Below are 13,745 nucleotides of genomic sequence, written 5' to 3'. Positions count from 1 at the left end.
TATTAATGACTCAAAGCCACTATAATATGAGATTTATTATAACGAGCAAGAGGAAAAAATCCAAAGAGGAAAATCGGCGTGCCGTGGTGAGATTAATCACCATAGTTGGATCACTCAAAAGTATGATAGGCCTTCTAAAGGTAGAGCTAAGATGAAAACATAGTTATATCAAAGCTAATGAAACTTCAGTAAAGTAAATGGTTAAGAGATGTTTAATCACCTAAATTGAGGCATTTTTTCTCTTTATTAATAATTATTAATGTGATTGTTGCTTCCTTATCTAGAAAGAAAAGGAGGAAAGGATACTTAACTCGTAGTTGCATTACTTAAGCAAGTAATTTTAGGTATTAGTATTTACCACTAGCAACAAGTAATTTGAGGTAGAAATATTTACCACACCAACAAGAACCATGAAGTGTACAAGGATACCCCCAAGGAGAAGAGTAAGGCCACCATTGAAGACATCACCTTCTATTGCTAGAACTACCTTCAAAGGATACCATGAAAGAGAGAAAGCTCCTTTCAATAGTTGACAAAGCAACTGTAAACACCAACAAGGATTTGTACAAATCATCTTGAAGACATCACCTTCTATTACTAGAACCAAAAAGCCACCTTCAAAGGATACCATGAAGGAGAGAAAGCCTCCTTCAATAGTTCACAAAGCAACTGTAAACACCAAGAAGGATTTGTAAATCGCCTCCAAAAGGATCTGCACAAACCACCTTCTCCTAATCTCGTTGGGATCAACAAACAAGCTAAATCTAGTGCAAGAATCAAATATACCCCATATCCAATCTATGGTCCAAATGAACTCATGAATGAACTCAAGATTGAAGGATAGCCATGTTAATAGGAATAGCCACGTTAACTCAGGGGGTTCACTATATGTAAACCCCCTATATCACGTGCATTCAAGGTCCATTTTTAAAACCCCTTATGTGTGAATTTTTCATGAATAAAACACACCCTTTTGCTATTCAACCTATGAATACCCCCTTTAAATGGTACCCTTCTGTATTTAAAAAATGTGTTAAAAAAGGATTTTAAAAATCCCTTCTGTTGAACCCACATGCTATGCTTACATATTTATAAGTGACCCCCCCACCCCCCAAGAACGTTAACAAGAAGCCCACACATGTAATTTGAATGAAGGAGGTAGAGGTTGTCCACCATTATCACCAAGCTTTAATGATGACTACAGTGTGGCCTAAAGGGGGTCGCAACTAGCCACAATCACTAAACTTCAATGGTGGCTTGCTGCCCAAGGGGGTCACCTTATGTATATGTAACATAGCACAATCATTAATGGCAAGGATTTTTTTAAATTGAGGTTCTTACATGTCGTATACATAAGCTATGGATAATCAACAAATATGGGGCTCATAATCACAAAATCAAGGGAGAAATGTGGGAGTGGATCTATAAATTGGACATCCAATGCCTTTGTATTCTAATGGGGGATTTTAATGTGGTTGAGAAGCAACTAGACAGATGTGGAGGAAGCACAATCATGATGGGGCAAGAGAAGAAGAAATGACAAATTTGCCAGAGAAAGAGAGAAAGGGGATAGATGGATAGTCTATAATAATAAGAGAAAACTAGCCAAATATTTGTGTTGGTTAGCCAAAGAAAGATGGAGTAGACAACTACAAGGACGAATCAGAGATGAGAATGGGCAGGAATTAGGGGATATTCAACAGATTGCTCTGAAGTGGGTAGATTTTTTGGGTAATACGCTAAGTCTTAAGGAAGATACCTCCAACAAAAGTATTAATGCTGATAGAGCTAGATAGCTGGATAGGGAGATTGATATTGAGGAATGTTGGGAAGCCCTAAAAAATTTGGGCAATGAGAAATCCCCAAGTTGGGATGGGCTTTCAGTTGAATTTTTTATAGCCTTCTAGGGCTCTTTTAAAGATTGGATATGGGCTACTTGTAAAAAGGCTTTTTGCTCATGAGAGTTACGCAATGATCTGAGGGAAAGGATGATAAAGTCAATCCCCAAATAGCCTTCTTGTACCCAATTTAACCACTGGAGGCCTATTATCTTACTCAAAGTGATTTACAAGATCCTGGCAAAGGTCATAGCTCTAAGAATCAACCCAGCTTTACAAGAGGTGATTTCTAAACAACATGGGTTCATCAAAAGGGAGATCTATCTATGATTGAACATTTGCAGCAATGATAGGTAAAGATATAGCTCAAAGGATAGGCCAGGAATGTGTTATCTTCCAACTGGATCTAGAGAAGGCTTATGATAGAATACATCGGTCTTTTGTGGCAAGAGTAATGGAGACTCGCTGAGCTTTGGGTACAATATTTTTGCCTGTATTTATACTCTCACAGTTGGAGCTCACTCTAAGCTATTATTAAATGGGAGTCTAGTTGGGGTTTTGAAATTATAAGATCTATAAGACAAGGCTGTCCTCTAGCTATCTTGTTGTTTGCTGTGGGCTCTCACCCTCTGTTAATAGCCTTAGAATATGCTATTGAAAAAGGGTTAGTCTCAGGACTGAAACTTAAAAATGGGGAGGAACTGATTATCCAATGCTTTGCTGATGACTCCTTGCTATTTTTGAAAGTTGACAATGATAATGTGAGAAATGCTTTGCAATTAGTATAGTTGTTTGCTAAAGCTTTTGGTTCTAATTGCAACATTCATAAATCTAGAATTATAAGCTTGACTAAGGAGGACAATTTTGATATGGAAAGATGGGGCTGTGATGTCATAAAAAAGGGAAGGATTATTAAACACATGGGAGTCCCTCTTGGGGTGGGAGTGAGCAACAAGGACATGACAGATTGGGCCATTGATAGATTTTGTGCCAAGCTTTAAAAATGGGAAGGAGTCAGAGTGTCTTTTTATGATAGGATTGCTATTGTAAATACAGTTCTTAATGCTTATATTCTATTTATCTGCCCTGTAGATTTTAAGAAATGTCATTGGACAAGAATTATTGCTCCTATCAGAGACTTTCTATGGAGGAATGGTAACAATGGAAAAAAGACTCTCTGTTGGTTGGCTTGGGATAAGGTGGCCCTGCCCAAAAACTTGGGAGGTCTGGGAATATTGCACCTACCTACTCATGCTAAGGCCAGAGTGATAGTTAGCCTCCCCAAATTTCTTCAACAAGAAAGAATCTGGACTAAGATGCTAAGAGAGGAGATAGAAGATGTAGACGTGCAGCTTAGAGGTAAATAGTCTGGACTAGATTGGAAGGAGAAATTATTATCATTTTCCCCCTTGAAAATGAGGAACACTCCCTTTTGTAAACTCCTATGCTCAAATTGGAAAGAGGCAATGGGCCTGATTAGTTGGAATGGATGTACCAGAGCTTCTAGGAACTCCTCACTAAGCCTGAATATCTGGTGGACTCATAAGTTTTAAGCAGAGGCTTAAGGAGCTAGGGGACATTTGGGACTTCTCCAGGCTGATGGCTGGAAAGAATTACAACAGGTTGAGAGGGAGTTCAATTTACAACAGGTTGAGAGGGAGTTCAATATCTGGTGGACTCATAAGTTTAAAGCAGAGGCTTAAGGAGCTAGGGGACATTTGGGACTTCTCCCAGGCTGATGGCTGGAAAGAATTACAACAGGTTGAGAGGGAGTTCAATTTACAACAAAGTGAGGCTCAGACCTTGAGTTCAGTGCTGGATGAGGTTGAGAAAAGCTGGCTGGAAAGAATTACAACAGGTTGAGAGGGAGTTCAGTTTACAACAGGTTGAGAGGGAGTTCAGTTTACAACAAAGTGAGGCTCAGACCTTGAGTTCAGTGCTGGATGAGGTTGAGAAAAGCTGGTCCTCCATAGCATTTAATGAAGCCTCTTGGTTTCAGGACTAGACTTGGTTCAATGGGGTCAAACTGGATAGAATGAATACTACGTTACTATATGAAGAGATGAGTAAAGAGGAAATTAATGTCAAATATTGCAACAAAGTGTGGAGAGTCAGTAGAGGTGGAATATGATCTGGGAATCGTTGATCCCAAAAATGAAAGCTCAAACTTTTACTTTTCCGTGGAGAGTGTGTCTATTGGCTCTGCCTCTTGGGTTTAAACTTCTCGAAAGGAATTTCACTGTTGGGACATGCCCCATATGTAAAACAGCAATTGAAGAGGGGAAATGTGCTTTTTGGGATTGTCCTGCATTAAGGGGGTTTGGGGAAAAATAGGTAAATTTGATGGAAGGGGGTGAGGGGGGTTTGGGAGGATTGTCTACTGGGAAGATTAAGCAACGAGACAGGTAAGGTTAATATAATATTTTGTATTATGAGATCTCTGTAAGATACTATTGTTTGTGGGAGATTTGGGTCTCTAGAAATGTGTTGATGTTCAATAAAGGGGGCAATCAGGGGGTGGATGCCATAGAAATGATGTTCAAATGTGTGCACTTTTGCTGGTTTGTATATTATACTAATAAGATGAATAATATTATGTAATGCTGAGGCAATTCAGGCATTACAATTAGGGATTAGGTGATTCAGACCCTTGAAGATGAGATGTTAATACCTACTTGGATATCCTAATGTTGCTTGATTGTTGGCAAGTCTACACTTGGGATGATGTCAAAAACAAATACCCCAAATTTGGGCCTAGATCTAAAAGGTGTTATCTGAAGGAAAAGCAGCCAGAAGAAAACCAGTAGCAAAGATTTGGACAAAAGGGGAGTACTTTGAAGAGCATCCACTTAAGGGATTCGTCTCTAAAGTGCTGCTGACCGCCTACATGTAGCTCGGTTCCCACTTCTCTTGGGAAAGTTCCTCCTTTGTGTATGGGAAGATGAGATGTGGGACATGGTATGTGGTCTTCTTAATAGGAAGTGGGACCAGAGGGGATATGTAAGCAAAAAGCTTTTTTGTAAAATCCTGTGTGAATACACCTATTTGAACCGGAAAAGGATTGCTAAGAATAGCATATAGCCAGTGGATTGAGGATGAACCACCTATATACAAAGCAAAGGACATGAATGAAAAGGTGTGTTGTTTCCCCTCTGTATTCTTCAGTGGTCTAAGCCCGATGATCACCATAATGGAGCCTTCTGAAGCATTCCTTTTCCTGGCCTTGACACATGCTTGCCCTAGTATTCATCTTTGAGTGCTTTTGGATTGTAGCTAAAGCCACCTATTGGCTTAGCTGTTTTATGGGTCCTCCCATGGACTTTCCTCATGGGTCGCTGTAATTTCCTCCTCTTTTAATATATTCCTGTTTCTACTATTAAAAAAAATCCTGTGTGAGATGTGGATATTAATATATTAATAAATTATTGTTTCCAAAAAAAACAATAAATCCTGTGAGTTTGAACGCGAACAGACATCCGTAGCCAGTGCCATCCGGCTATACACGCCGCCGATTATCAAGTAAATATTTTCCTAATCTTCTCCAAGTAAACCAAGAAAAATTGAGAGTCTGACTAGGGGACCAGCTGCGTGACTGCAGCAAATGCTGTGCAGCGTCAGCTGCAGTGTGCAGTGCTAGTAAAGGAAATGGGACCGATCATCATAAATAAAAGATAAAGCTAATGGTTCAGAAGTCTGAAGTATTTCCTTTATTGCTCAGACTGATGAATTCTACAGATTTCAGTATCATCAGCTAGCCACAAGCGTAATCAGAAAACGGTTACAAACTTAAGATATGAGATTGTACATTATCACTTATATGTATTATGGATCCCTAGCAAGTTACCATAGCCTAGAATGCATGCATTAAGGTTTACAATATATGATGAGGTGAAGCTTGCTTAATAGCTTAGAGCTGTGGCAGCTCATAGTTTACCATATATGTAAACTATGATGAGGTGAAGCTTGCCTAAGAGCTTAAGGCTATGGCAGCTCATCAGCAGCATCAACCTCGCAGCTTGGTCAGTACTAAGGACATAGACTAACCTCCAGAGCCATCTCCATGACACTGCCCTTTTTGTTGTTGTAGAGATCAAAACATGAGGCCCATGTCAACACTGCCATGGTGCCCTCAGCCCATGTAATCACCTTCTCCTCCACGATATATATCGACACACTCCGCAGTTCCTCCTTTGCATCAGTACAGGAAAGAAAGAGCTGTAGCCGCCAGCTCCTTGTTATGACTGTCTAAGGTTCCCTTCTTTCACACGCAGCAGCTGGCGCCGCTTGTCAAGCCGGCGACATGAACAAGAATAGGGCTTTGACATCACAAGCATCCAAGTGAATACTGATGCCCCAAATGCCTGAGTACGTTTCTTTCTAAGCATGTACAACATACTGCACATCATTATTATCTCCATCTACATGAGATAATTTCTACATGATGTTCCCCATGATGGTTTCTTCAATTGGCCATCTAACACACATGCTTTTTGCTTGCTATCTAGCCACAATGCCATGCTGAGGCAGCTATGAGAGGGATGCTATGCCAACCTAGAGTTAGACAGCCATTGTGTTCTTGGACAGTGTAACCCTCACCTGAGAAAAGGGTAAGCAATATGCTGGCTTGTTTGAAGGCATTAGAACCCAGGTGCAAAGGCTCAAAACCGCTGTCAACCATCCTTTTCCTCCACTGAAATAATGTCTCATGCCTCTCTAACCTTGACCCTCCCTCACAAGCCACAATATTCACAATCTCTTTCCCCAAATACATCTCAGTCAGAGCAACTTCCATGCTCTCAGGAGGAAGATGGCATGCCTCCAATGAATCAAACATAGTGCAATAATACTGCAAGGCTTTCATAAACCTCTCTTGAAAGACTGGGCCGTTGTGGTCCCCTTCTTGCTCTACCACAGTGACTATTTTTGGGTTCAAGCTCTTCATTGACTGCAGAACCTCATCTATGGGGGTGTGAGAATTCTCAGAATGGAGCAGGCGGTGAAGCTGCAGGACTGAGTTAACAGCCACAGCTTCTCCTTGCTGCACATGAAACATCCATGGCTTCACGTCATCAAGCTTTGCAGCCACAATGCGTCTGAAATCAAACTCCACATTCACAGAATCTGCAAGCCGTGCTAGTTTCGTGCCAATCTCCTGCAACACATCCTTATCATCCAGTTGTGGTGGGCCAATCCCGGTAAGACGCAGATGTGGAGGTCCCCCCGGCCTTAGAGCTAGAGCTTGTATGAGAGCTGGCCATTGCAAGCCCTGCATCAAGCTAAAATCAATAACATGAACAAATTTCTGGCCCTCAAAAGCCTCAAGGATGGCTTGATTTGCAGTGAAGTGGGCAAATTTCAAGTATGGGCATGTCTCATAGAAATGAAAGTACAGCAAATCTGAGTATGCATCAGCTTGCTGTTGCTGCCAATCTTGAAAAGAGTTGAGGCTGTAAATGCGCCTTGCAAGCGCTTCCACAAAGTATGCTGCAACCTTGGCCATGGCTCCATTACTCTGAGGATAAGCTAAGGTTTGTATCTCATTCACCATGTCATGTGCTAGCTTGAGCTCATTGTTTTGAATAGCCTGTGCACATGCCATTAGCAAATGAACCAGCCGAACGCCACATTCTTGATCAGAGTATTGTCCTTGACCTGGTTGCATGTTGCCATCGTGGTTTTGAGTGCCCAGAATCTTGCAATTTTGTTCACATTGATTGTATTCGATCATGTATTGGTCATGGAAAGGTGAAAAAGCCCCATTTTCTAGGTTTTCTTGATGGAATGACCTTGGTTGATTATGAGGATTGTGCTTCTGTTGCAAGTTTGCCATATCCATACTCTCATGATGAACTTCAGGAAAATCACAGGATGAGTAGAAACTGCAGATATCCGTTGAAGAAATCTGGTCATCTCTTCCATGTTTGAACTGATTAAATTCATCGAGCCGCTCCATGCATGAGACTCCATAGCTACAGACAGTAGTTCCAAGCATGGGATCTTCTTGTTGCTTGAAGTGAGCATGAACAGCTTGTTGATCCATGGAGGAGGCACTGTTGGACCCTTGGTCAGTGTTGGAGGATGTTCTCTCCAGCTGCTGCTGCTCCAGGGTGTTGTTGACAACATTAGGGGCTAGCTCTCCAATCATGCATTCTATCCAGCTTGCTAAATCTGATGGATTATAGTGGGATGCCTCAGATGACAAGTGGGAGATTCCAGCCTCTTGTGCTTTATATAGAACAGATTCCAATCGTTCGAGGCGCTCAGCTACGTGGACTAGATCAGAGGCCTTCACTGAGTAGCCAGCATTTGCAAGGAGGGTATCAACATCGTGGTGCTGCTCACCTTCAAGCTCCTTTCTACCTACTAGAAATGATCTGTTAGAAACCGTGCTAGGCTCAAGAAAGAGATGATGATACTTTGCAGGTGGGTAGATGTTGCTGCCCATGATGATTCTGTGTGTAGCTGGATCCATAACCAAGCTAGGTACTCAGGAGATGCTGCAGCTCAAGGATATGCAAAGTAATCTCCCCTAATTGCAGTAGCAAAGTGATGATCAAGCCTAGGCATCTAACATGCACCAGAGTGCATCAATAACTGTAATCTATCAATTGAATCTATAAAAAAGGATGCTAATTATTAGGGAGTCCAACTGAGGAAGAAACTTAATAGGATCAGTGTAAACTATCACTTAATACTCACTCTAAGCATCCAAATGAGGAAAAACAAGCAAGGATTTGTGTAAACTATCACTAGATACTCTGTCTAGCAAGGAACGAGCAAGGACTATTCTAATGCTGCAAAAGAGAGGGAGGAAAGCACTGATGTGAGGGAGACAAGGGAGAAGAATGAAAGGAAACTTAGTGAAGGCTCAAGGAAGGCTATGGCTATGGCTATGGGGGCAAGAGCACAGAGGTGGGATTACAAAACACAAGAAAGGGGACAACAAAGAGAGACAGGAAGGAGAAAGGAGGTCGGAATTGCTTCCGTCAAACCCAACAAGGGGCATCTTATTAGTACCACAACTGAGGTGGCCAAGGTAAAGCCGGACCGCCAAAATCTTCACGTGATTTTGGCAGGCGCGGGTAAATATAGCGGCTCTCCCGCCAAATCTAGCCGCTAGCACAGTGTTCCCACAACAAAGGAACCAACCCCGCGGTTAGTAGTACCCAAGTCTAAGAGCTGCGTCACACGCAGCTTCTACCTTCTGTTCGAATCATCACGAAAATATCATTTTAAAAAAATTATTATGATAAAAAAGAGGTGTACAGACGATCATTAAATGGTGGAGAAATTATTGGCAAATTTGTAGAAGTGTTAAGGAAGGGGTCATCCACAAAGCTTCTCTCATCATCTGTGCATTGGACCTTTAATCGGCATATGCACACAAAGCGCACTTTCGCTTGCGTGTGTTTTGACTACATCCCGCCCTGCGGAACACCGCTCTAACTGACGTGGCACTGTAAGACTTTTAGATCATACTGCGGGAAACCAGTTTGCTCGTACAGGAAAAAAATTTTACGGCGTTGGGTCGTACGTGTCCTCCGTAGTACCGCAGTAAAAAAACGTAACCGCAAAAGTGCCCACCTGTTTTTATACCCTAGGGATTTAGCTAAGCACTCAATCTAATCCGATGGCAGCCGGCCTGCCGTCCCTTTCCCGTCCTTCTCAAGACCCCGTGACTCGTGAGCCGTCCGATCTACAGCTCATCGGACAGTCACTCCATGCTGGCCGCCACTCCACCTCGAGTATAGAAAGCGCCATGTGCGAGCAGCTCCCGCCGCGTGGCACTGGCCACCTCTCCGCCGTCGATTCCCGGCGCCCGCACCTCAGATCGCGCGTCGCAAATTGCTCCTGCAGCCGCTCTGACGTTGACACACGCCACGTCACGCACGCATGCCGGGACGCATCTTGACCCCAACGTGACGGAAGCATTGTAAAAATCCGCCAATCATAGCTTTTATAATTTTTCGTCCATATTCTTTTTTTTTAACGAATCGGCCGGCGAATATATCCCACCTAAGCAAAATTATTCTCTACATGCAAAATGTATAAAATTATAAATTACACAACTAAATAATCAAATATGGCCCTATTCCTTAGTTTTACACCAAGCAGCTCTCTATGGTTCTAATGAGATTCTCACCCACTTGATATATATACATGTGGTGTATTCTCTCCATGCAAAATGTTTAAAATTATAAATTACACAAATAAATAATCAAATAATAATAGCTACTAACTTTTTATTTAGACATATGTGTGTCCCTATTCATAGTACGACCTTAGTTTTAGACCAAAGCAGCTTGTACTACGGTTCTAACCCACTTGATATATATGGCGTGATACATATATCAAAACATCACTTAGACCCCTATACGAGTCTAAAATTCAACCGACTCTTCGTATACATTTCAAGATTTTTCAAAAAAAAGATTTCTTTTCATTTTAATTACATACACTATCAAATATGGGTTCAATTGAAAGTGTCTTCTTTCTAAGCTTCACAACTTTGCCTCATCGGCTATAGCAATGGTAGCGCCCATGCCTCCCATCATGGAGAGGTACTAGATTTGAAACTACCCTATAATGAGTCTCGCACGAAAAATAAAAAGAAAAAAGCGAAAAGCTTCACAACCTTCTCAAGTTGCATGGCAATCTGGTAATTTCATGAATGTTGCACATGCAAGCAACAAATGTATGCATGCCCAAAGAAAACATTAGGGTGATTATAGCAAACCGACGGCTACATGGACCAAAACAAGGGCCAGTGTGATTCTCACAAAGTAATATGATACGTTCAAGTGAGGATGAAATATGTATTAGTGATGTCATGAACAATTTCATGACTCTCAAGGCTGTAACAAAGTGTCCTAGTGGTGCACATGCACATGGGGATGGACCTAGGCACATGGGGTTAGGGTCCATTTACACATGTGGGGCACATGGGGCCCTAGGGGTATAAATAGGAGATTACTATCATGTACTAGGATCTTTTACTCACTTTATGACATTTGGTCATCTATTCTCCTTGGAACATGTGTTCTCTTGGATATGGTGCAAACTCCCATGAGTGCTCTAGGTATTGCTCCCTATGATAAGCTTCCTCTAGGTGAGAGGTTAACACACCACACTTCCATAGTTGCTTGCATTGGTATCAAAGCTCCTTCATTGCATTGGTATCAGAGCTGCTCCATTGCATTGGTATCACAGCTCCTTGGTTTTTTGCATTGGTTTCAGAGCTTCATTGCATTGGTATCAGAGCTCCTTCATTGCATTGGTATCAAAGCTCCTTCATTGCATTGGTATCAGAGCTGCTCCATTGCATTGGTATCAGAGCTCCCTGGTTTCTTGCATTGGTATCAAAGCTCCTTCATTGCAAAGGCACTGTCCAAACTAATTGTATACTTTAATAGGATGGGTAAGCCTATTCACATAAGCCTATTCACATAAGGCTAGAAATGTCTTGTTTTTAATAGTTAGCTATTGGCTCCCACATTTGAATTTGACCATATGGCAAAGTAGGGTTTTTGTATGTACATAAGTTTGAAATTAAAGGTATTGATTTGTATGTTTTGATCAAGCATTACACCACTAAAAGGTTGGGAACATCACATTACATTGTAGGATTCCCATGGCCAAAGTTTGTGTTAAATAACTAGGCCATGGCTAAGGTAATTAAGCCCAATATTCAAGTTTGTGTTAAATAACTAGGCCATGGCTAAGGTAATTAAACCCAAAATGGTAATATTTTCTTTAATTAAGCCTTTTAAGAAAATATTTAAAGATTCTATCCACCAAGAAAAAATAACTTGACAATATATATGCAACTCCATGCACTCCATGCATTATAGCTTGAAGGTGACTGAAAATGTAAAGTCTAATATACACACATTTAAATTGGAAATATTTAAATTTTTAATATATACATACATCATAAAGTCTAATATAGTGTAAAGTTTTTTACATACATTAAAATTGGTGAATATACTTGATTAAATCATGGTTTTCAAAACATCAATGTGTAATGGTTTTAAGATACCTTCACAAAGGAATCAATATCCATGCAGCCTTTACAATTCACTTCAAGTCATAAACATTAAAATGCTACATCTAAAAACTCTACATTTGGGCCAATGCATGCCTTCAATTTCATTATTTCCATGAGAAGACCTTCAAATAGATGAATGTAACTGAATGTTAAAGGCTTCCTCTTGTGGTTTTTGCATAGTTGATGGGAAGTCCATACAATCTACATTTTTTAAGAAAAAAAAGATATTGATACAATACCTTAATGTTTAAGACAATGCTTTTATTGTAGAAACCGTTGGGACACTTGATTAAAAGCCCAAACCTTGCTTATTTATAAAATCATTGTTTTGAAAGTAAAAAAGTAAAAAACATAGATTTATTGTCTTCAAATATTGTGTGTAAGCTATTCTTTCTCCATTGAGACATGATAATATCCTAACTTTTCTAAAGGGCTAACATAAACAAGGTGGCGTGCACTAGAAAGAATCATTTGTCTAATCAATGATAAGGATCATGGAAGAGGTGATTTGATTATCGTACTTGAATCAAAAGGTCCTAGTACTCATACAAATATTTTTTTTACCAATTATTGCTATCATGCATGATGCACCTTGCTAGCAACTTTGAGTGGACAATACATAGATCCGAAAACTTACATGTACATGTGAAGTTCGTGTTTCTTAAAAAGAAACATGTGAGTTGACAGCCCAACGAAGGGTTGTCAATTCACAAAATTAGTCATTGTGTCTTTCTTTGCCACTTTTAATTTTAGAGGATAGGATGCACACCATGATAGTTATATGCACTCATCTTGACATCATGTAGTAGTTAAGTTATCATGTCAAATATTAGTATGCTAGATTCTACCATATTTCCTACCCTCTTCCTACCATTCTACTCATGTTTTGGATCAATCATTGGTACACATACTCCAAGATTTAATGTAACATTCATTAGCTTCCTTTCTTTCAATGATATCATAAGTGTATCACCATGAGTGGAGGGTCTTAAAATAGAAAGTAAGCTCAAGCCTCCATCCTTTAGAGAGTAACTCCAAGAGAGTTCTTTTGTTTTGTGACAAAGAAATGGTGTGACAAGTGTTCACCATGGTTGATCACAATCCTCCTTATTATCATCCAAATAGTACTTTTATTTTTAATTTATATATATATATATATATATATGTTATTGTGCAAGAGATGCATAATGTATGAAAATACAACCCATAGAACTCTACATAGCATTATTTAAATTCACAATTTGGAGAGTCTAGAAATTTTGGGCAAGTAAAACAATCTACATCAAAATTTGGACGTAAAGTTAGGTGTCCAATCATTAATTATAAGTAGTTTGTTTTGGACTTCACACAAAATTTTAAGCATAAAGTTAGGTGCCCCATCATGAATTATGAGTAGTTTGTTTTGGAGTTGACATTTCATACAAAATATTTTTCCTAGAAAAGCACTTTATGAAGAGATTTTTCTATGAAAGATAAAAGTATAAGCTAAGGAACTCTAAATCTACTAGGGAACTTTTTATCTTTGGATAAAAAGGAAATCGTTATTTCATTTCTCTTAAAAGAGTTTGAGTTATATGTAGAGGTAGCATGTGCATAAGAAACTTTGCTACTTCTAGTTAAAAATCATTTTAGGTAAGCTATAATGTATGGAGGAAAAAGGCTTATATGTAGTGGTGGCATGACTATTACTTATCATTAGTTACTTTTATTTACAAGTTCTTCTATGCTTAGCTATAGTGGAAACATATAAAAGTGATGCTTGGCATTTTCTTATATAATTCCAAGCCTTAGAGAATATTTAATTAACAATTGCATAAGAATTAATCATGCTTTGTCTTTAAAGCGTGTTGGTGTGCTAT

The 13,745-nt window shown here is 39.8% G+C and overlaps 1 protein-coding gene across 1 annotated transcript; it reads right to left on the bottom strand.

Moving 5' to 3' along the window:
* Window positions 1-5,519: 5,519 nt before the first annotated feature.
* On the bottom strand, window positions 5,520-8,832 carry LOC147642286 (DELLA protein GAI-like). Its single transcript, XM_086804664.1, has one exon. It carries the CDS (start codon window positions 8,308-8,310, stop codon window positions 6,340-6,342), a length of 1,971 nt encoding a protein of 656 aa, XP_086660790.1. The 5' UTR covers window positions 8,311-8,832; the 3' UTR covers window positions 5,520-6,339.
* Between the last annotated feature and the right edge of the window lie 4,913 nt (window positions 8,833-13,745).

This window comes from Cibotium barometz, chromosome 1 (genome assembly GCF_041138505.1).
Source record: "Cibotium barometz isolate CiBa-2024 chromosome 1, ASM4113850v1, whole genome shotgun sequence".
Lineage (NCBI taxonomy): Eukaryota > Viridiplantae > Streptophyta > Polypodiopsida > Cyatheales > Cibotiaceae > Cibotium > Cibotium barometz.
Note: the sequence above shows the minus strand (reverse complement) of the source record. Positions and strands in the feature narration are given on the sequence as shown.

Bases quoted from the DNA above. Each gene is read 5' to 3' on its own strand.
- LOC147642286 (XM_086804664.1), bottom strand. From the start codon at position 8,310: ATGGATCCAGCTACACACAGAATCATCATGGGCAGCAACATCTACCCA.